We start from the raw sequence: 23255 nt of genomic DNA, 5'->3' as shown, positions 1-23255 counted from the left end.
GCCAGAATAAAAGTTGATCTGAATTTATATTTTTTCCCCGTACATTAGTCTATCAAGACGATCATTTCGCTTTGTCATGTACAAAAAATATTCAACATAAAAAAGCCTTACAAAGTATAACAATGACAACATTTTGCGAACTTATCTTTCAATATTTCATAAATAGAAAGAAAAAAATATTTGAAACTATTGGGAGTACAAATTAAGTCGGTCCTTTTGTTTGCGGACAAAAATGCATTTATTTCAGAACAAAATGAATGAACATGTTAATCAAAGTATTGTCCATCTCTGAATACTACTTTTTCCCACCTCTCAGGCAATTTTCAATTTCCATCTTGAAAAATTGCCTCGTCTTTTGAGGCTATCCAAGTTCGATTTCTGCGATAGAAGTGAACCGGTATTCTGCCAAATCGTGCTGCATCCATCGGAGCAACCAGTAATAAGAAGGAGCAATGTCCGGTGAATGTGGCGGGTGCGGTAAAATATCCCACTTGAGTGTTTCCAAATAATTTTGACGACTTTTGAGACATGAGGTCTACCGTTACATGCAGAAGAATAACTTTGTCATGTCTTTGCTCGTATTTCGGCCGTTTTTCTCGAAATGCACGGCTCAAACGAAACAATTGTAGCCTGTACCGATCGCCTGTAATGGAATCGCCAGGTTATAGCAGCTCATAGTATACAACTCCATTCATCATTCTTGAAATGTCGAAACCATTCCCTACATGATTTATCGGTTGGAGCATTGTCACCATAAATTTCGACAAGCATTCGATGCACATCAGCTGCACTCTTCTTCCAATTAAAGCAGAAACATAAAACCTCCCGCAAATGCTGCTTAGTTACCACAAAATTTGACATATTCAACAAAGTAAGAAACAGGGTTTCTGTATGAAACTCAAAGCGATATAAACTGAACATTAATGACAGATGTCTAACCTCTCTGAATCCACCGATACCAGCTGTCACTATGAAACATTCATAACAGCCAGTGCCATCTTTTGAAAACGTACCGACCTGATTTGTACTCCCAATACTTATTTCAAACTGCATTATAAGCTAATAAACATGTTTAAGTCATAAGTAATTAAATATAGGTTATTACATATATGTTATTATACTACATATCTTATGTACATGCTATTTTACTATGAGCATTATAAATAAATTTTATTGCATTACACGTTGTATACATGCGATTATTTAACAGGTGTAGTATAAGCCTTTGCTATAGCATTATGCTTACATGTTATAAATGCGGGCGTTAAAGATGAGTTTAATTAACTTTTTTTTGTCATAATGTAGTAACTATTACAAAATCAATTATGATTTTTTTTTAAATAAGGAAAGAAAAAAGAGGACTACGAGAAATAGTAAGTAAAGCAATTAATCAGAGGTTAGTTTTTAAATTAATAATGAAAAGGCCACCAATTAAACTTCAATTCTAACCTAAGCAGTGAAATTTAAATAACTAGAAAAATTTAAAATATTCCTTACATACTTCTTTTATTGTTTTGAAATTCTCTTACTTGGAATTATCGGTATTCGATAGCGAAATCATTTCTCTTTTTTTTAACCTTGATTTTGGAATAATTGTGTAGCTTGAGGCTTTTCCGAAAAATAAAATTCAATTATTCAAATGTTTGATTAATCATCCATGAATACTAATTTAAATGTTTAGATAAAGTTAATATAAAAAGCGAATGTTTTTCTGCGAGTAGTACTACTGGAACTAAAAAAATAAATCAACCATGATATCTCAGGTAAGAAAAACATTGCTTTTTTAATTTAATCTTTAAATCATTATTCTATTTTATGTCTATTTTAATGAAACTTTCTTATCAATTTTCTTCGAGTGTTTCACTAAACTATTTTTCACCCTTTAATAATCTAAAAATATAATAACCTCCCTTAATATATATTGTTAAATTTGAAGTCCAAAATGTGCGTATAAAAGATCGTAAATTAATATTTAAGCAAGATAAAAAAAAAGGCCTGATCGGAGTCCGCCAAATAACAGCTGAGGAAGTCGGTATGAAAAATATGTGAACCAGTTTGATTGTCTGATGAAATTTGGAAGCATTGCTAATAACCGTCTTTTAACTCCTCTGAGTTCCCTGAGACCATCAAGCAGGCTTTGATGTTTTTTTTTCACCTTCTTTAGCAGTCATTTCCATACCCACAGATTTCCATAGCGCACCTGTTATTTCTTTGATAAAATATAAGTTTGCGAGCCCTAATGTTCATATATACTTTTTTACTTTCACTTTGATGAAGTAGGCCTTAAATTTATAAATTTGTTCTGCAATTTATAAATTTGTTTTCAGTTTTATTTTCTTCGTGATTTATGAATGGGTGATTTGGATCATTAAGATGTTTCGTATTAAATTGATTTTATAATGATTTGAAATAATGTTTTTCTATAATTCATTTATTTTTTAATTTCAAACTTAAAATTCTAATGAACTCTTAAGAAAAGCATATGATGCCATTAAATGATATCTTATGACGTATGATGATGATCATATGACATCCTATTATGTCATTAAATGCAGTCGTTAACATTAATTGCTGTCATTAACAGAAAGCCTCCACACGAATCAACAGGTAAACCAGTTAGCATTGAGCCAACTTCGATAATAAAAATTCACTTAAGAAATTTATCGTATTTCCATATTTATTTATCTGATATAATAATTTTGAATTGTAAGGTGCCCAAATTTTTGCCTTATTTGAAAGAATGTAATTTTATGTATCTAAATACAATATTATACACGAAACCAGTCGAATAATTTCTGATAAATTGAATTTTAAAAAAGTTTCTGCATTTAAAATTCCATTTCTTACTGCATTTTATTATATTAGAAAACACGTAAATAAAAGTTACCTAAATTATACTCTGTTGTATGAATGATTTTTTAAAGACAAATATTTTAACAAATATTTTGAAAAAAATATTTGTATGAGTAAAAATAATTCTCTCAATTTTTAAAAGAAAACAAATAAATATTATTGAAAACAATTTAAACTAAAACTCAAAGCCCTGTAGTTAGAATATATAATCTTTTAAATTTATAATGTGGATATATTTTAAATGTATTTAAACTCCCATACATCAGAGTTTCACGGTAAAAATGCTGTACAGATTAAACTAACTTCTGACTGTATTTATTTTACAGTGCTTCCTGTTTCTTGTTTTCTTTGGCGTATCACTTGCCCATCTCGGATATGTAAGTAATTATAAAACTTTATTCATAAAATTATCACTGTTATTCATATTAATTAACAAAAGCGATGCCGACGGACTTGTGTAGGGGACAGGGAACTGTCCTTGCATCAGAAAGGTCCTGGGTTCAGATCCCGGGCAAGGCATGGATGTTTCTTTCTCTCTCTGTGTGTTCTATGTCCTTTCTCTTTTGTGTGTGAATGTTACCCGCCCTATAAACGGGTTGCGGTTGTGTGAATGGCGTGGCAGAAGTCGAATTCCTGACCATAGATGGCGCCACTGAAAAACAGGAACAATCGCACCCCCACTGCCTAAACAGGCATACGACAAAGAAAAAAAAAGCGACCATGACGCAGTTGATATCAGCATAAATTTTAGAGACGATTCTTAAAATACATTGTAAATTTTCTCAATTAGTTTGAACTTTACTTAATTTTCAATTCAATTTATAACTAATTTGTAATTTGAATTGAATTATGTTTGAGTCCTAAATTCTTATGGCAAATATTAATCTTAGCTCTCAGCAAACATTTTATTCTATTTTATTACAGATTTATAATATGTACTCAGCTGCAAAGAATTAAGTGGCTAGTGGGCTTATTTAGTAAGATAAAATTCTGGTTATTTAACCGTATTAGATGAAAGCTGTTATTAAACGGTTATTTTCACAATTAACAGTTTGATTATCATCTAATTCATGATTACTTGACTGTTCTGTTTGAATATGGCAAAATAACTTTTAAATAAATAGTCATTTAACCATTTTTTCGGCTAAATTTCTGGCAGCGCAGTTAATGATGCTAATTTTAACATCACACAATTGTGTTCTTTAAATATATTAATTCTAGCATCGAAGCACGATACATCGAGAGAGTTAACAGGACGAATGGTTATATGTTTCAAAAGCTGGATTGCTGTTCAGCGTAAACTAAATATTCTTTGCAAATGAGATAGATGTGTCATCTTATTCATAATAATTTTATTACGGCCGGTTGATTGATGTCATGATGTCACTAATACAGGGCATGAAATTTTAGTCCTAAAGGTGATCCCAAGACAAAAATTTTTACTCGTCAGTATTTTAGAGAAAAGTATTAACGATTTCTAAAATCTTAACAGGCGTGGAATTAACAAAAAAACTTATTACTTTTGAAAACTATAACTTTAAACTAAAAAGAAAAAAAGCATTTATTGCAAAGTAATAATAATATTAACTTAAAATAAAGTACCTGTAAAGACTTAACGGTTTTAATATCATCCATATGTTACTAAAAGACATTTAAGTCGGAAAAATATCTGAAAATTAAAATATCAGAAATACCGTCCGTCATTTGCATCTCTAGAGCCTATCTTTGTAACTCTCAGACTTCGTTATTCTTGAGTCAAACTATTACTCTAGAGTCAAACTCTGCTGCTTACACACTAGCCCTAAATATTCGATAGTCTACATATGGTGAGCTACTGAGTAGAAATTTCATGCCCTGCACTAGTGTTAAAGGTTATGAGAAATTTCAAATATGGTCAATTATCTCGAGAACCAGTGAGCAAATTTTAACAAAATTTGATATGAACAAGATTTGACATGAACAAAATTTGATAAGAACAAATGATATTAATAAGAATACATTTATTTTATATCTAATAACTTTCGTTTATACCAAATTTCATTGGAACTAGCCCAATATTTTGGTGATGATCGTTTGAATCTGAAAATTGTCTTAACTCCAACTAATAATTGCTCAAATAAAAATTTCAGCTATCGGAATATGCGAAGAATTCATTAATATTCATAGTGACTTATTTATTGAAATGCTAACTGAAATTAAATAAGTGCTAACTACAATTTTTAAAAAGTTCTTTTTTATTCCATTTCTAGATTGTCGATGACAAATACCCAGTCTATGAGCACTATGCACCCAAACCCTACAAATTCGGATACAGCATCAAAGACAAACACGGAGAGCAACACAGAGAAGAATCCGGTACTGGAGGACAACACGTTGTCGGTAGCTACGGATTCACCGATGCCCGAGGAATCAAAAGACAAGTGAACTACGTCGCTGACAAAGCCGGATTCAGAGCCAAGGTCCAGACCAACGAACCAGGCACCGCCAACCAGAACCCAGCCGCAGTACTCATCGCCTCCGATGCTCCATATGTTGGTGGTGAAGGATACCTGGGTGTACCAGCAGCAACTGCAGGATACGGTCTTGGATACGGATATGGAGGCGTTGGCGCAGGATACGGAAGTCTTGGATATGGTGGAGCTTATGGTGGATATGGAGGACCTTATGTGGGATATGAAGGACTCGGCTTAGGAGGTTTGGGATACGCAAGATACGGATATTAATGATTAAATATTTAAAATTGTTTTTCTTCTATTTGTTGTTGTTGTTAAAACAAAATAAATACAACTCATTTAATAAGATATTTTAAATTTACTGCTTGAATTTTAAATTTCACCTTTCATACGATTCTATCAACGTTAAATGAAAAATCATAGTTGGATTAGAGTATAAAATAGGATGTTTCTTTGCATTGCATCCTGTAACATGGAGCTTTTAATGTATATGAAATCCTCCATTTTTCAAATTTTTATATCTATTAATAGAAAATTTCATTTCTAAATCCGTTTCCCTATTTTCTGCAAGAAAATAAAAAATTTACAAAGTGGTAGGAGCACTCTACTGTTAAATAAATTTTACCCATAATTGAATCAATACACATATTTCAATAAATATAATATTTTTATACCTATTTAAATAAATTATGTAGTTAATAAACTTGTAATAGAAGAAAAATTCAAGTTAATAATCGAACACATCAATTGCGACTGCGGAATTTTTATTTCGAATTTTTTGAACAAAAATATGAAATTTTTTAACGTGATCACATATGTGATATTTATTAAGAGTGAATTTTTTTCAAAAAAAAAAATTCAATATCGTTTTAACGAGAATATGTTATCGAGAATGTGAATGTATAGTTAAAACTAAATTTAAAAAAATATGGAGCTATTCTATTTTTTAAAAATCTCAACTATCTGTTTTTATAAATAATCATTACAAGCTATTTCTATATTTTTGACTCACACTCTTTACTTAGTAAATAATCTGTTTGAGCTTCGTCGATTTTTTTTAAATACGCATATCAAGCTATTCCTATTTTTTCAAACGTGCATATCATTGTCGGCTCCTCAAGCTTTAAAAACTTTAAACGTCATTGATATGTAGCAGAAATCGTACGGTCTAAACTCTTCTAAATTTATAAAAATTTATGAACATTTTTTGTATTTTTTTAGTATACTCTATGTATTTTTTGAGAAATATCAAACAAAGTGTCAGTGTCGGAGCGTGTAATTATTTTTCCTACCCTTGTGTGCGTATATATATATATATACATATATATATATATATATATATATATATATATATATATATATATATATATATATATATATATATATATATATATATATATATATATATATATATATATATATATATATATATATATATATATATATATATATATATATATATATATATATATATATATATATATATATATATATATATATATATATATATATATATATATATATATATATATATATATATATATATATATATATGTTCATTTTATTCAACATGCCTACTGAGCTATATTCGTTTTTATGCACACTTAAAACTTTGCACATTCTTTTGAAAGATTATGAAATATTTTCTGCATTTTGTGGTAATATTTTACGCATTTATTAAAAACACATTAAGAACTACGCCAAAAATGAACAACAACAGCGTGTTTGAGGGTTTGATGGCTGCAATAAGAGCAAAAACATTATTTTATACGGGAAAACTGTCTAAGCCTTGTGTTTTGTTAGGGCTGTGAGTGTGTGTGCTTCACTAATGTTTAAGAACTGCCTCGTCGTGCAAAACTATCGCAAAAGACATAAATGAATTTTAAAGAAAAAGTTCTGCAACTAAGCATAAATTAGGAAATCGATCTTACTCATTATACTTTTCCCTTGATGTTTTTTGGTAAATCTCTCTTTTCTTTAATTTTTTCTTGTCTCCTTGTCACGACAGTTTTCATCTTCGACAGTCTTCGATGCTAACACATCTTTTAATGTTTCTCAAAAAATACTTAAAGAGTAAGTTTATAAATTTAGAAGAGTTTAGACCGTGAGATTTCTCATACATGCCAATGAGGTTTTAAGATTTTTGAGGTTCGAGGGACCGACAATAAATTACAAAAGGAAAAAAAATTTAAACATCCTATGCCAAAAAACGCAGCAATAGATTTGCAATTTATGTTTCTTATTATGATTATTATACACAATAATTGCACAAATTTTCGTAAACCTTACTAAAATATTTCAGAAGATTTAGACATTTTTATAAAGAAACAAACTTTTTGTCTTTTTTTAGCTATAACTTTAAAAATATATAATAAAACAAAATATACTTATAGATCAATTTTGAATTAGTTTCAAATTATGCTTTACAATTTAAGAATAGTTTGTTATTAACTGCGCATGCGCAGCAAATATTTTTTTTAAAAAATTTCTTAATTTTGTAGTGAACCTAATAAGAAGGCAACTAAAAAAAGTCCGATTAGAATATCTTAAAAATTTGAAAGGTTTCCAGCAATTTTCTAAGTAGTTTTCTTACATTTAAAAATAAAGCTCAAAATCATAAGTGGCTTTCCTCCAATTTCCTTTTGTACTACTAAGCAAGATTTATTAACAAATGATAATATCCTTCTAGTGATAATCCGGACAACGAAATATGATGGTATTAGGAAATAAAGCATGCGAAAGAAAAGATACTTCTATTGGGGATGATCCCCCGACAACGTCGGAGTCATTTTTAATAAAGCATGCTTAATAGTACAAAATGAAATTAAAAGAAAATCCCTTATCATTTTGAACATTCTTTTAAGAGAGAAAAACATTTTGAAAACTGCTTGAAACTTTTTAAATTTTGAAGATACTCAAATCGGGCTTTTTTTTATTAGTTTTCGGATATAAAACTGAGGAAAAAATGTGCATGCGCAATGTAGAAGAACTACTTTAAATATTTATAACTTGCGCTGTTTTTAACGAATTTCTTTTTCAAGTTTCAAAGCAATTTTGTAATTAATTTCAAATTGATCAAAAGTTTTGCTTAACTTTGGTGAATATTTTCAAAGTTATAGCAAAAAAAACGTAAGACAAAAAAAAAAAGAAAAATTTATAAAAATGTCTATATCTCAAATAATATTTAAGCTTGGTTAACAAAATGTTGTACAATTATTGAGCATAATTACCAAAATAACTGTTATAAGTCCCAAATTTATTACTACCCTTTCTGGCATAGGGTGTTTAAAAAAAACTTTCCGTTTGTACATCATTGTCGGCCCCTCAAACTTTAAAAACTTTAAACGTCATTGATATGTAGCAGAAATCGTACGGTCTAAACTCTTCTAAATTTACAAAAATTTATGAACATTTTCTGTATTTTTTTAGTATACTCTATGTATTTTTTGAGAAATATCAAACAAAGAGTCAGTGTCGGAGCGTGTAATTATTTTTCTTACCCTTGTGTGCGTATATACATATATATATATATATATATATATATATATATATATATATATACATTTAACTGCTACTTGAAGTTCCGTTTGCTGTTCCATAGACGTATTATAATTTAAAAACTCATTAGAATGGTTCACCTGGACCGGACATTCGAAAGTGGCTACCAAATTTTTTTTTATTCCCTGAAAATCACTCCAAAAAAAGGTGTAAGATATTTTTGAACTTTCAAAACTGACTTTTTTCCATGGACAACGAATGAATAGTTAACAAAATAGTGGAAAAAATAATCTAGCCACTTTTGCTTTTGATTGTACGAGCTCAATTTTTATAAATCTTCTAAAATTTTCTATTAATGAAGAAAGAGTGACAGTACCACTTATTAAAAACTAGGAGGTACTGGGCGTAACCGATAATCAAAAGAAATGTGAATTATGGATTACTTACCATTTTTGAGAAATGGAAGTGTATTTGAAGTCATTTAGAAACTGGAATTTCCAGTATAACCTTCCAAAATTTCTTTTCAAAAGGTTCAATATATTCATCAATCATATTTTACTTATTCGAAAATTATTCTCACCGTTTTTGTGAAATTTTGTAAAATGAGGATTAGTTTTAAATCGCATTCTTTTTAACTTCATTTTTGTTCAATTACTGGACGTATATTGTTGTTGTTGTCGTCGACCATTAAAGTGGAGGAGGTGTGATAGTTATCATTTTCCTGTAGTGGCGCCATCTATGGTGCTGCTACACTTATTAAAAGATGTCAAAAGATGTCATACGCAATATTTAAAGATATCATTTAAAAAAAATTGAAAAATTTTCAGTAATAATGCTTAGTAATAATACATTTAATAACTACTTCGATATAAGCAATTTTATTTTCGATATTTAAAAAAACTAAGTGCCAGAAATGTTTCGCATGATTGGGAAGTGACATTTTGGGTATTTTCCAAGTACATGATAATTTTTTTTAGCCAGCAAATAATAAATAGTTTAATTTAGAAGTATTTATTTATTTATTGAAAATACTTTTTATATTTATTTAATGGTTTATTCAAATCAGTCGTAAAACATTCAAACCTGCATTAAGAAAAAAAAGTATGATCAAAACTACCAGAATATGGTAAATTCGTCGATATGGTAAATGATTTTGGTAAAATTAACAATAAAATATGATTTTACGCTATGTGATAAAACTCGGCAACTGTGGTAAAATTTGGTAATTCTATCATGATACATTAAAGTAGGGCATAAAAACTATTTAAATTTACTTTTCAGTTTTAAATTTTTTCTTAAATGTTTGGTAGTAAGAACTATAATTTTTAAAACCAGAATTTTTGATAATCCGTTACCATATAAATAGAAAAATTAACAAATGAATTGCTTAAATTATTTTCGTATCATATCGTATATTTTGATTTTACTTACAAGAATTATAATTTTTTAATCAGAAATTTCATCACTATACAGTACGTTAACTATATGAGAATTTTTTTTCTCCGTGTATGTTTCTAAATTCTTTTTTAATTATAGTTTTTATTTAAGCTCCAATTTTAAAAAAATAATTATGTAAAAAATGAGAACTTTTCAATAGAAATAGAAATACTTTAAATTGAAAAGAAGAATCTTTAAAAAACGCGACTCAAAATAATACAAATTAAGTTATTTAAAAACCACCAGAATTCTTCTCATAACTCGATAAGCCCTTGACTTCATTACATCACTTTAGATCAATTCTATTAAGGACAATATGTCTGCTTTTTTCAAAACCAATCGTTATTTTTCAACTCATTGACATGTTTATAGGAATTAATAATTTTTTGCGACACTGAATTCTTTATTGATTAACCTTGACTTCGTGCAGACGACAAAGAACTTAACGAACGAAGTATATAGAACTAATCTTGTTTCGTAAAAAAAATTGATACGGAAGAATTAGCACGACTCTCAGAATCGGTCGGCCATAACAAGCTAATCCCTAACATTTACAAATGTTCATCGATAGAAACTTGGTATAAATATGGTCGCTCTTTTATTGTGGTCACTTAGGAAAGGAAGTCAAACAAATAATCAATCATGTTTACTTTGGTAAGTTCTTTGTATTTACTTTTTTTTCTTTTTTAAAGAAATAACTAAACTTTCTCTTTGTGAAGTTAAAGGAATGGATCCTTTTCTGAAATTTAAATAGAAAACTGATTTAAATATTGCTTGGAACAATATTACACTTTCGGTTTTACTTCAAAATAATTCAAAAAAATATTTGAAAGAATTTCATGAGATGTTTATTTAGTAGTTTCTATTTTTTTTCACTTCAGCTTTATTTATCTATCTATTTATTTATTTATTTTCTAGCTGCACATTATTTTCAAAATTTTGGGAAAAAACACTGTTTAATTAACCGTATTACTTAATTTAAATGCATATGACTTTTTATCATAGCCACATTTTTGTGTGATGACGTGGTCTTTTGGGTCATAATGTGTTAACCTAAAAAATCAATTTGAAAGTTCAAAAACTATGAGCATATTTGTGAAAAGATGCATGAGTTAAACTTTACAAATGTTTCAACTTTGTAAATGTGTTTTGAATATGAAAAATTTATTTAATTAATAATGTATGCAACTCGATTATTATAACATTACCTCTCTCCCTGCTAGGAAATATCATTTTTCCATTTCTTTTGAGAATTCGGTTTATAACCTATTTTTTTAATCAATTCTGCATCTATTCTTTAGCATTCTAATCAAAAGATGTTTATGTTCATTCAGAAAACATTACGTTGCAATAGAACATTAACAAGAGAAAAGTGCATAAGATTTATTAATTGCAAACGTCTGGAAATGAAATATTTTTACAGAAGGAAACGTTTTAATTAAAACAACTTTGATCATTGAAGAAGCATTACTCCGTAATAGAACGTTTGCAAACAAGGTGTTCATATGTTTTATTAATAAAATATGTCTTGAACCGAAACATTTTCATTGAAGGAAACATTGTCAGTAAAGAAACGTTACGTCTTTAACGAACTCTTACGAAACTGAAAGTTGGTAATAAATCATGTTCATTTAAAAAACATTACGCCGTAATAGAACATTAACATTCGAAAAATTCATAATTTTTATTATTACGAAATGTTTTTAAACAAAGCATTTTCATTGAAGTAAAACCTTTCATTCAAATAACTTTGTTCATTAAAGAAACATTACGTCGTAGTAATACGTCTACAAGCAAAACGTTCATAAGTTTTATTAAAAAAATATGTCTTGAACCGAAACATTTTCATTGGAGGAAACATTGTCAGTAAAGAAGCGTTACGTCTTTAACGAACTGTTACGAAACTGAAAGTTGGTAATAAATCATAATAAGAATCCTTACATCTTGTGAGGAAACATATTCGCTGAACAAGCACCATGTCTAGAAATTATTCATGAAACCTAAGGTACTATTCATAATAAACACACTCGTAATATAGCACACATAATAATATACACGCAAAACAGCGCATAAGAGCATTCATCTAAAATAGCACATAATAATGCACACGTAAAACCTAAAGAGTGACTACAACAGTAAGAAAAAGAAATATTCTATACTTTTAGTCTTTTCAATAATCTAAAGATTAAATTTTCATTGAAAAGTGTATGAGTAATCGCAAAATCTTAATGTTTTAAATTTATAAATCAATATGTTTAACATTTTAACAAGTTTTAAAAACTATCAAAAGATTATTAATTTCTGGCTTCTCTTTTGTTTCTGCAGTTAATTGTTGTTGCTGCAGCTATCGGGGCGGTTCTCGCCAACCCACCAGTACCTTTGGTAAGTTTATTTTTCATTATTGCCATATAAAAAATATAATTAATTTCAGAGAAATTTATGTTTTTTTTTATTTAATGTATGCATACAATGTATTTTACTAAACAAAATAAGCTTAACTTTTGACATTTCCATAAATTTTGTAAATCACAAAATTTTATTAGCCCTTAGTCGTTGACTATATTTTTTTTAATTTATAAAAATTAATTACATATTTGTATTAGGATATGCAAAATTCATTAAAACTGTAACGTAAATTTTAAGTTAAAGAAACATTGAAATTATCATAACTAAAAATAAAATTAAATTAAAAATTTGTCTCGAAAAATAAAACTCAGTTTAAATAAATATTAACTAATCAAATTAAACAATAGCTAAAGTTAAATAATTAATCAATAATTAATAAATAATTGTTATAAACCTATTTAAAATACTGATAAAAAAACGCTATGGCAACAAAAAAAAACTTTATTATTTTTAGGAAAATAACATTAAATTTTATCTTAAAATTAGTAAATATTCTAATAAAATTAGTACAAAAGATATAATTGCAGGTCATATTCTATTAAAGCAAAATGCTTACATAATAAAGATTCAAAAAAATTTAACGTATTTATCTCGAAAGATGGTTTATACAACGGGAATAAGCTTGATAGCTATTAGAATTGTGTATGAATGTTTAGCTCTCGGTAAAAACTTTAATGCAAATTTGCATTGAATTGAACTAAAATATTCACAAGAAAAGCTTCCTAAATATCATTTCAGTTTCAAGCCTGATCAAAAGCATATTTTTAAGCAATCAGAAACTTTTTTTTATATTTATTTTATTGATTGAATTTTACATTATTTATTTGTTTTTAAATTTAGGTAGTTTTGTCATCATTTTTTTATACTGTCGTTTTTTTATTAAATGGAAAAAAAATTACTATAAGTTCTAAAGAAACAATTAAAGACTTCATATGCAAAATATGATTATCCTCACCTAAAAAATTTTATGAATGTTTACTGTCGGTAAAAACTTTAACATTAGTTTTCTTTATAACATATTTTATCAAAATGTTCATTACGAAAACTTTCTAAATATTAATTTCAGTATATCAAGCCTGATAAATTGTATATTTTTGAGCAGCACAGATTTTAATTTATTTTCTTTGTTTCATTTTATTTCATTTTATTGATTCAATTTTGCTTTATTTATTTATTTTTAAATTTTCGTTTTTTTTCATTTTATTTGTGTCGTTTTTTATTAATTAGTAGAAAAAAAACACTAAGTGCTGAATGAATAATTAAAGACTTATGGGCCTGAAATGTGATTACTGATACCAAAAAAAAATTTACTGCCACCCCCTTCCTCTCCTAAAAATAATTGAGTCTTACACAAGCATTCAGTCTTCTCAAGTAATTTTTAGCAATTGAACTAAAATTTTAGGCAATATCTTTTAAATACGAAGTATGTAATTTTAAATACATATTTTTTTTAAAATATAAATTTAACTGTCACAAAACTACGAAACTAAATTAAAATCTGAGTTATAAACCATGGTCTTTAGTAATGAGAAAAAAAATCAGGAATGAAATTCGCTTGCCTTTTTTTAACCAAACAAATTGTGAAGAATTATTTTTCATTAAGTTAAATAAAAATTTAGATTGGTAATAGTAACTGTAGATTCTTTTAGGCAGAAATTTTTTGTCGAATTTTTTAGACTGAAGCTAATTCGAAAATTATGTGTAATCTTTTTAATTTTAAAATGCAACCTATTTTGGTAATTTTATAGGTCCACCATGAAGGATTTTATCATCACGCACCTAAACCTTACAAATTCGGATACAGCATCAAAGACCATCACGGTGAACAACACAGAGAAGAATCTGGAACTGGTGGCAACCATGTTGTAGGCAGTTACGGTTTCACTGATGCCCGAGGTATCAAACGACAAGTCAACTACGTCGCTGACCACGGTGGCTTCAGAGCTGAGGTCAAGACCAACGAACCAGGAACAGCCAACCAGAACCCAGCCGCTGTCCACATGATCTCTGATGCCCCAGCATTCGGACATCTGTACGGTGGTATCGCTGGCTATGGATTGGGAGGATACTTTGCCGCCCCCGCTGTTAAAAAACATGAAGGTTTGGGTTATGCTGGTTATGCTGAACCATATGCCGCTGGATATGGATATGGTGCTGGATACGGGTATGGTGCTGGATACGGTGCTCCATACAATGGAGGATACTACGGAGGATATGGATATGGATTGTAATCTCTAACAGGACGAGCGATATGGTTATAACAAATCGAAAATGACGTATTTTTGATATTTTGTAAATAGAAGTTATGTTTTCTTGTTGTAATAAAGTATGTTAGCAGCATTCAATTTGTTTTGATTATTCGTTTTTTGTACACTGCAAAAATGCAAAGATTGCATCCACCCAATAAAACATTTTGATTTTTTTACATATATCAAATTGTGCATATCGAAGTGCTACAACTATTAAGAAAATCAGGTATGTTTTGAACAGAAACCATGTTAATTACAAGAACTAAAACTCAATCGATATCTAGATCAAAATAAATAATAGTTTCCTTAAGTTTCAAATACTATTTAAGCTCTCGTTTATTTCAAATCATTTTTGTTTCCTTTAATTCACGTCTGTCAAGTCTTGAAAATGGGTGTCTATACTTGAGCATTTGAAACTTGCCGAGTGTTACTTCCAATTTGAGTATTTTTGAAGCGAATGAAGCTTTTAATTAAGTAATATCTTACCGTAGCTTCTTGTTATTATTTATGTAAATACTCTTTGACATAAAAAAAAAATTTCTTATTTATTCTCAAGTTTAATAAGTAAAATTCACTAAATTAATTATAATTGTAAGAGAAAACATTATAAGTTTTTATCATGTTAATAACTACCAAATAAAATTAGCAACACTTATAATTAATACACTCAATCATTAGTAATTAGTAGTAGTATTAGTAGTAGTATTACCACTAGACAAAACATTTTATTAATTTAGCCGATTAAGAATCACTTTTTGCTTGCTTTGCCTTCAAACATTTTTAGCAAATAGTAAATTGCCTTAAAAATTAATTACATTTCATAGTGTATAGTTCTCTTGTATGCTGAGTAGTAAAGTTTTTAATTTGCCAATATTTTTTTTTACACTTTTAATTTTCTTTTTAAACTTTTTTTTAAAAATGTAGAAAATTTTAAAAAGAGAAAGTGTTTTAAGAATTAAAAATATTTGTGCTTTTATACTTTACCTTCCTCTTGGAATCATTTAATGAACATAAAAAAAATAATAAACTAATAGTCAAAATTTCAAAAAATTTTAAAATGGGGTTTGAAATTTAATTTTTTTTTATAATTTTTTAATATAATCTGTTATGCATTCATACAAATTTGAAGTTTCAAATTTCAATTATAAAAATAAATATAATTTGTAAGCTTCTGTACATATAGAAGGGGACAAAACGAATTTATATATCTTAATTGTCTTTTAAAGCTTTAGAACTGAATAACGTCCGTTTCAGTGTCAAATACACTTAACCAAACATAGTCCATATTTTAAAATTAAATTTGGTTCCCTAACTATGTACACGTTTTTTACTTCTTTTAATAAGGATTAAAAATATATGTGTAGTAAGAACAGTCATTACAAAACAACGCTCATAAATAGTCATCACGTCTTAATCTGATCTTGATTAAAGAACTAAATCTCCGATCATTCTCCTGATAAAAATTGTGCAATCATCAGAGAAAGTATATTTTTGTATCCCATTTTGAGCCTTATATAAATAGCACTAATTATTTAGATTTAAAATGCGTTGTTTAAATAAAATAAATTTCATTTTAGTTTATAAAAATCCAATGAATAGTTTAACAGTTGTTTTAAGTAATACCATATATTTATTTATTTGTTTATCAGTTCGTTTGTTTACGTAAATTTTTTATTTGTTTACTTTTGGCAAATTGCCAAAAAAAAAACACTCTAGAAAACTTTTGATTTAATGATAGGAATTTCACGTACTAACACTTAATCTTAATGATTCGAGGAAGCCTTCAAGGAATAGAGCACTCGCCACACGTTGAGGTAAACCCAGGTTCAAATCCTAGAATTGACTGACCAATACAAATTCTGCTCCCGGCTCGCACTGATTACAGTGCTGTCATAAAATATCCTCAGTGGTAGAAGGATCATGGGTAAGAATCTCCTTGCCATTGAGCTAACTATGGGAGATTGTGGTTTTCCTCTTTGTGTAACGTAAGGGCGTGTTAGATCCATCAAATAATTCTCCCTCTTTTTGGTAAATCTAGCTCACATTTGTGTATTTAAGTGCTCGGTCCAAGGTTTCCCTAGTATTAATATCAAAATTACAAGACTAGGGAGTTGAATATCGATATTCGTTAACTCGTACTATTGTTTTTCAATGTTGGTATTAAAAATAAAACATAATGGTTTGAGGGCTTAACTTTAAATATATTAGTTAATTAGTACAAATTATATTTCAAATTACAAAATCTGTAACAAAAAAATTATTTCTCTGAATGAAGATTTATTTTTTTCAACGAATTTGAATTTTTGATCTTAATCTGGAGGGGGGTAGCCGCAATCTGGAAAACAATATGGTCCCAATAGTTTGATTAAGGGAATGGTTGAAAGTTTCCCCCTCCCCTGATGTTAATTTCATATTTTCGTATTTCGCCATAACTCAAGAACTTTTTTAGAGAATTGAAAATTTTTTGCATACAATATTACAATTATCCAAACATATGCAAAAAGTAATTAATAATAATTCTTTTTTTTTCATTATTTTCATTCATCGAATTGTAAGGCATAAACTGTTGCATCATTTTAAAGAATGTGGTTTAAAATGGTATACAAAACTTGATCGCATTCAATGAAATAGTTTCAGAAATATCAAATTTTTAAAAAGTCGTGTATTTAAAATTTGTTTTTACACGAATCCTTCATATTTTTCAAAGACAATAATCTAAATTCATCGAAAGAAACAAAGTACGTTTATTCTGAAAAAGTACTTTTTTGTGTCATGCTTCTTGACTTAAAATATCGTCTGCAGAAATTAATTAGCCTATTTGAAGTTGGGCTGTTGAACCATAAAAATGAGTCTTAGTACGTTCAAATCTAATCATTAGATTAAAAGTTATTCAAGGTGTTCTATTTTTTTCTCTTTTGCGCTCTATACATTTTTTTATCTATTTAATCAGCAAACTTTTCACAGTCGCTACTTCAACTCAAAGCTATAAAAAGACCATTAAAAATTTCTAAAAGTAAGTTTAATTCTGAAGAACCCGAATTGTAGGTGGTAATTAGTAATTATCTCGTTTGTCTCTCATCCAAAATATTTTGGCTGAGTTGAGTGAAAACTTTTGAAAGATTAAAATGAGTTTACAGGAAACTTAAAATGGAGAAAAAATAAATTAAGATAATTTACAAAAAGAACCACACATGTTTCTTAGGTAAAGGAACCCATTCTTCCTGCTTTTTAACACTATTTTTTACGGCTAAAATACATTTCGAAGGAACTCTCACATAGAATTGTAACATATCTATGTATGATCTTCGGCATTAATAGTACTATCTTTGCTAGCTCATTTACTGCTTTATGGCTTTCCTCTGAATAGTCTCTATTGATAATGTTTGGAAAATGCTCGTTAAAAATAACAATTTTTAGCATTACGGGCTATTCTGTAAGGCGAAGGAATTTACTTACAATAAAACTTGACACAAATCAATAAAAGTTCATGAAAATTATTAAATTATTAATTGTTTTATTAAAATTATTTAATCAGATAAGTTTGCAAGCTAAAACTTTCCAATCAAAAACCTAAGCACAACTTTCCCAGCTATAAAGTAAACTTACTCAGGATGTACAGTGTGCCAAAAAAAACGGACCAACCTGAATAACTTTCAAGCGAATGATCGAATCTTCCAAGGGGTTTAAGGGGGTAACGTCAAATATACTAATTAATTAGTGTAGACGATATTTTAAGATACGAAATTAGACACAAAGACACACTTTCTCGAAATAAACATGCATTACTTTTTCAACGGATTAGGATTTCTGACTCCCATATTCAAAATTTAATTTCTCAGGAACCATTCTACCAATTTCACTCATGTTTTGTATTTTTCATGCAGAATTACATACTTTAAAACGATGTAAAATTTGTTTACCGTACAATTAAAAGTTTTTTCGACTATTATTAAAAATAATCAAAAGTAATAAATATTTACTAAAAGTTTTTTTTTGCATTTAATTATCCTTGGACAAGCGAATTTAAAAACTGTGTGCAAAAATTTTCGTCAAAAAAAGTTCTCGAGATATGACGAAATGTGCAAAAAGTGAAATTAGCATTAAAGGGTCCAAACTTTAAATCATTCTGATAACCTAACTATTAGGACCATATTTCCCAGATTGCTGTTACCTTATATATTTTAGCTGTCAGAAATCTGAATCCGACGAAAAAAAGGTACGTTTATTCAGATAAAGTGCATTTTTTGTGTCTGTTTCCCGTATCTTATCAGGATGTAATATCGTCTGCTAAAATCAACAAGCTTATTTGAAGTAATCATCTCGGACCATTAAAAAGAAGTTCAAGGACATGAAGATCCGATCATTAGATCAAAAGTTATTCATGAAAATCAATTTTTCTTTTGGCACATTGTACATTGACGAACATGGAAATGATATTCAAATTCCTGCAGATAAAGTAGAATACTGATAGTCTCAGGCTTAAGAGTTTACAGAAATTTAAATGTAATGAAGCCCATCGGAAATAATTTGCGCTAAATGGCAAAAAAAAGGGCTACAAAATCTTAATTGATTTTATTGCCCCCAAACTTTTTTATCTAGCTTTAAGGACTTAATCCAAATACTCTCAGAAAAGTTTGGGAAAAAAAATTCTTACAATTAAAAGATAATTTTAATAAAAAGATTTGCTCAATAAAACTGTTACTTGAAGTTACCAAAACAGTGGCGGTGTTTACAATTTTTTTTTATTTCAGAGAGGAATAACTTTCTCCGGCATACTTTAAGTTTCCACATAAATATGAATGTAATCAATTTCATTGGCAATGATTTGGATTAAACGGCACACAAAATTACAAAATTTTAAATTAATCGATTTCATTGCCAGTAACAATGTTTAATCACACCTGAAAAATGTGATCCAAATTCAAGATAGGAGGGGGGGAATGTCACCTTTCTGGATTACGTTTCGAGCATTTGATGGCCTTCGAATAAGAGTGGTAAAAAAATAACCATGGAAAAAACCTCATTCGTTTCGCGCCAATGATGCTGACATACAGAAATTCCGCTACTGTAAGTCAACCGGAACTTATCAGATTTTGACACTTTCTACTAAAAACTCTTTTACTTTCTTGAGAAAATTAATTATATGTTATGACAAGGGAGGAGATTTAAGAAAAAAAGGATTTAATGGATATATTTGAGATTCCCTTGTTTTCATGGCCAATAAATGTAATCCAATTGGAGGTAAAACAAAACAGTAGTAACTAAACGTTTTTTTGCAAAAAGTTTGCAACTATTGTTAAGATCTCAATAAAAAATATTAGAAATATAACAGTGAAATTAGCACATTTAATGTCTTTTATATTTTGTATGTCGTAGACTAACATTCAAGGGCCTTAATAAGAATTTTAATTTAAGTATATTCATTAAGTTATTTTAAAAATAAGATTAATGATTCCTGAGAAATCAAAAATTAAAAAACAGGTATATTTTAAATGCGATTTCTCGAGAACTATCAAAACTTTCTCAGAAATATCAAATCCGTCTTAAACAAGTTTGGTTTATTCAAAGAAAGTTCGTTTTTGTAAAATTACATTCTCTAAAATGCTGTAAAAGAATCGTAAACCTTATGATTAATATTGCTATCATAATTATTAAAACTATAATTACAATTATTTAAATTATAATTAATAGTAAGGGGATCAAACTTGGGGCCACTTTTCTGACCTAACTACCGGGACAATGTTTCCTATATTTCAGCTACCATCCATAGTTTGGGTGTCAGAAATGTCAAATCCTTTGAAAAAAAGGTAGAAGAGGTATTCAGAGGTACTCAAAGAAAGGAAGTTTTTGTATCTGATTTAAAATATCGCCTGCCCTAATTAATTAGCATAGAGGCCACCCTTTCCTGAACTATTAAGATTGAGTCCTTAGAACGTGAAGATCTGATCATTACATCAAAAAGGATTCAGATTCAAAAAGGATTTCCTTTTTCCCTTTTCTTTGAGCCTTGCCTACTTTTTTCGAGGATTTTATTATTAAGAAATAAATTGTCGTTTAATGCACTTATGACATTTTATTTAAATTGTTTATTAGTAATTAATAAAATTTAATTATCTATAAATTGAGGCTTAATAAACCAGTATAACTACTCTACATTAGCATTTTTCGGAGAAGATTTAAAACCATGTAAAAAAAAATTCAGAAATTTTTAAACTATTAAAAAACTTATCTAAAATGTCACGCAGCGTGTTCCATATGATAGTAATGTAAAATTGAAGCTAAAAAAATTTATAAATATATTAACAGTTTGCAATAAAATACACGTATTCTAATACTAAATCAAAAATATAGAAAAGCTGTTTTTATAGTAATTTTACTCAACGACACCGTACTATTTTGTATATAAAATCTCTTCCTACTGCGAAGAAGATGCGAAATTTGATCTCCATCCGAGCAATTACTATAGCAAACATTTTTACAAGTCAATAATTTTATTTTATTTTATAACTGGCGTTGAACAACCGACCCAATTTGAGTTTGGTACTATCAATGGTCAACTTCGTAGTCTTGTAATTTTGAACCAAATCCAGAAGACGAGGGAACTCTTGGATCATCAAACAAGCATTCGGGTGGAACTTTTTGAGGGAACTAACTCGCATTTGCATTACATGGGGAGGAAACCTCCTAAAACCTTCCATGGTAAGTCAGACGAAAAGGGGTCTCGAACCCATAATCCGTGATACCACTGAGGAAACATTTTTCGGTCGGTGCTTACAAGTCTATTTTTACAAATTTCAGAATAGGTTCCCAACCTTTCTCAGCTCACCCCCCACTGTAGAAGACAAAAATTTTGCAACGGTCTCCTACTTAAAAGTTTTTGAACAAAAGTTTAGTAAACATTTTAAAACTACTTTTTTTAAAATGTTCTTTATCATTTTTTAAATGTCCTTATAATTTTTAATCATAGCGTTATTTTATTGAAAATTCTTACTGACCAATGTATTTATATTTCAACTTTCACTTAATAATTTTTTTTAAATACTCTTTATGTAAAAATTTTAAGTGTTAGCTGAAAATAATTTTTATCACCTATCTAAGTTAAACAATGAACTAATTAATATCAATTAATTTAATTATTAAACTACATATTCTTTATAGGCCTCAAAAAATTAGTACAATTGTGTAAAATTGTTAACTTTCAATATTTCCAGTACAGTTAGGCATTAGTTGAAACTTCTGAAATATCAATTCCGACAGTTATAGTTTATTAGCTAACTGTAGGAGAAAAAGTATGAAAAAAGTATAAATACCTTAAATCTCCATAAAAAATAAAAATTGATACTTTTAATCAGCCATAATTTCCCTAAAACTGTTTAAAAAAGACGCTCTTATATAATACTTGTCTCATAATCTTTCTCTTAAATATTTGGCGCGAACTTATTGTGTAAATTAGCGTTTGAACAGTTAATTTTAAAAATCTAAATATAGATTTTAATATTGTGATCAATGAATGATGATTGACATCAGGACAAACGAAAAAATATCAAACTAATTTTCATAAAAACTTAAAAACAAAAATTTTGAATTTCAATTTCAAAAAGTCACCAAAAAAAAATCATCCAATTTTTAGTGTTAAGACTTTTTGTGTAGAATAGCATCAAAGTGTTGCCTTCACTAGAATTGGTTAATAAACCTTTTCTCAATAAATTGTAAATTAACAACTGATTATAACATTTAATGTATACAGAGTTAAATATGTATTATTCTTTCAATGCAAAAAAAAGGAAATTATTAATTTTTATGTGGTCACGATTTTAAAAATAAGTTTTTTCTCTAAGTTGTACTAGTTTTTCAGAAATAAATTTTTTTTCAACCACATTAAAGGCGATTGAAAAAAAACAGAACATCTGAACAACAATAAGTCTGATGATCAAATTTTCGTGTTTTTCAAAGATGTATTTTTATTTATTTAAGGGGATAACCTTGAATTTACTAATTCGTTGGAGCAAACAATATTTAACGCTGTTTTTTGAAACTCTGTCGCCAAGGAAAATAAAAAAAAATCCACAGTTCAGGCTTCTTACACTTGAAGCAATGTGATGATTTTAACCATATATATAATCTTGCTGTGAAGAATTTTCTGGGTTTTGGAACAGACAAATCACTTAAATATTTTAAAAGGTGTTAAACGTTTTTGAAAATTACCAATTTGGTATTATTTTCCCACTAACAAGGGAAACTAGGGAAGTGTGACTCGCCAATTTTGAAATAAACTAGTGGGATGTATGCCTTACGAGGAATAATTTTAGGAGACAACATTCATTTCGGCCCATAGAAGGTCCTATGAGTGATAAAAAAC

The 23255-nt window shown here is 28.4% G+C and overlaps 2 protein-coding genes across 2 annotated transcripts; both read left to right on the top strand.

Moving 5' to 3' along the window:
- Positions 1–1699: 1699 nt before the first annotated feature.
- LOC122271156 (uncharacterized) lies at positions 1700–6228 on the top strand. The gene is made up of 3 exons (XM_043051461.3): positions 1700–1763; positions 3180–3230; positions 5103–6228. The coding sequence occupies exons 1-3, from the start codon at positions 1752–1754 to the stop codon at positions 5574–5576; spliced, it is 537 nt and encodes a 178-aa protein (XP_042907395.1). The 5' UTR covers positions 1700–1751; the 3' UTR covers positions 5577–6228.
- Positions 6229–10749: 4521 nt separating this feature from the next.
- Positions 10750–15007, top strand: LOC107454832 (uncharacterized). Its single transcript, XM_016072183.4, has 3 exons — positions 10750–10895; positions 12567–12623; positions 14396–15007. Exons 1-3 carry the CDS (start codon positions 10884–10886, stop codon positions 14876–14878), a joined length of 552 nt encoding a protein of 183 aa, XP_015927669.4. The 5' UTR covers positions 10750–10883; the 3' UTR covers positions 14879–15007.
- The last annotated feature ends 8248 nt before the right edge of the window (positions 15008–23255 follow it).

This window comes from Parasteatoda tepidariorum, chromosome 2, assembly GCF_982258835.1.
Source record: "Parasteatoda tepidariorum strain Cologne lab strain chromosome 2, Ptep-v5.0, whole genome shotgun sequence".
NCBI lineage: Eukaryota > Metazoa > Arthropoda > Arachnida > Araneae > Theridiidae > Parasteatoda > Parasteatoda tepidariorum.
The sequence above is the reverse complement of the archived record's forward strand: the minus strand, read 5'-3'. Positions and strand labels throughout refer to the sequence as shown.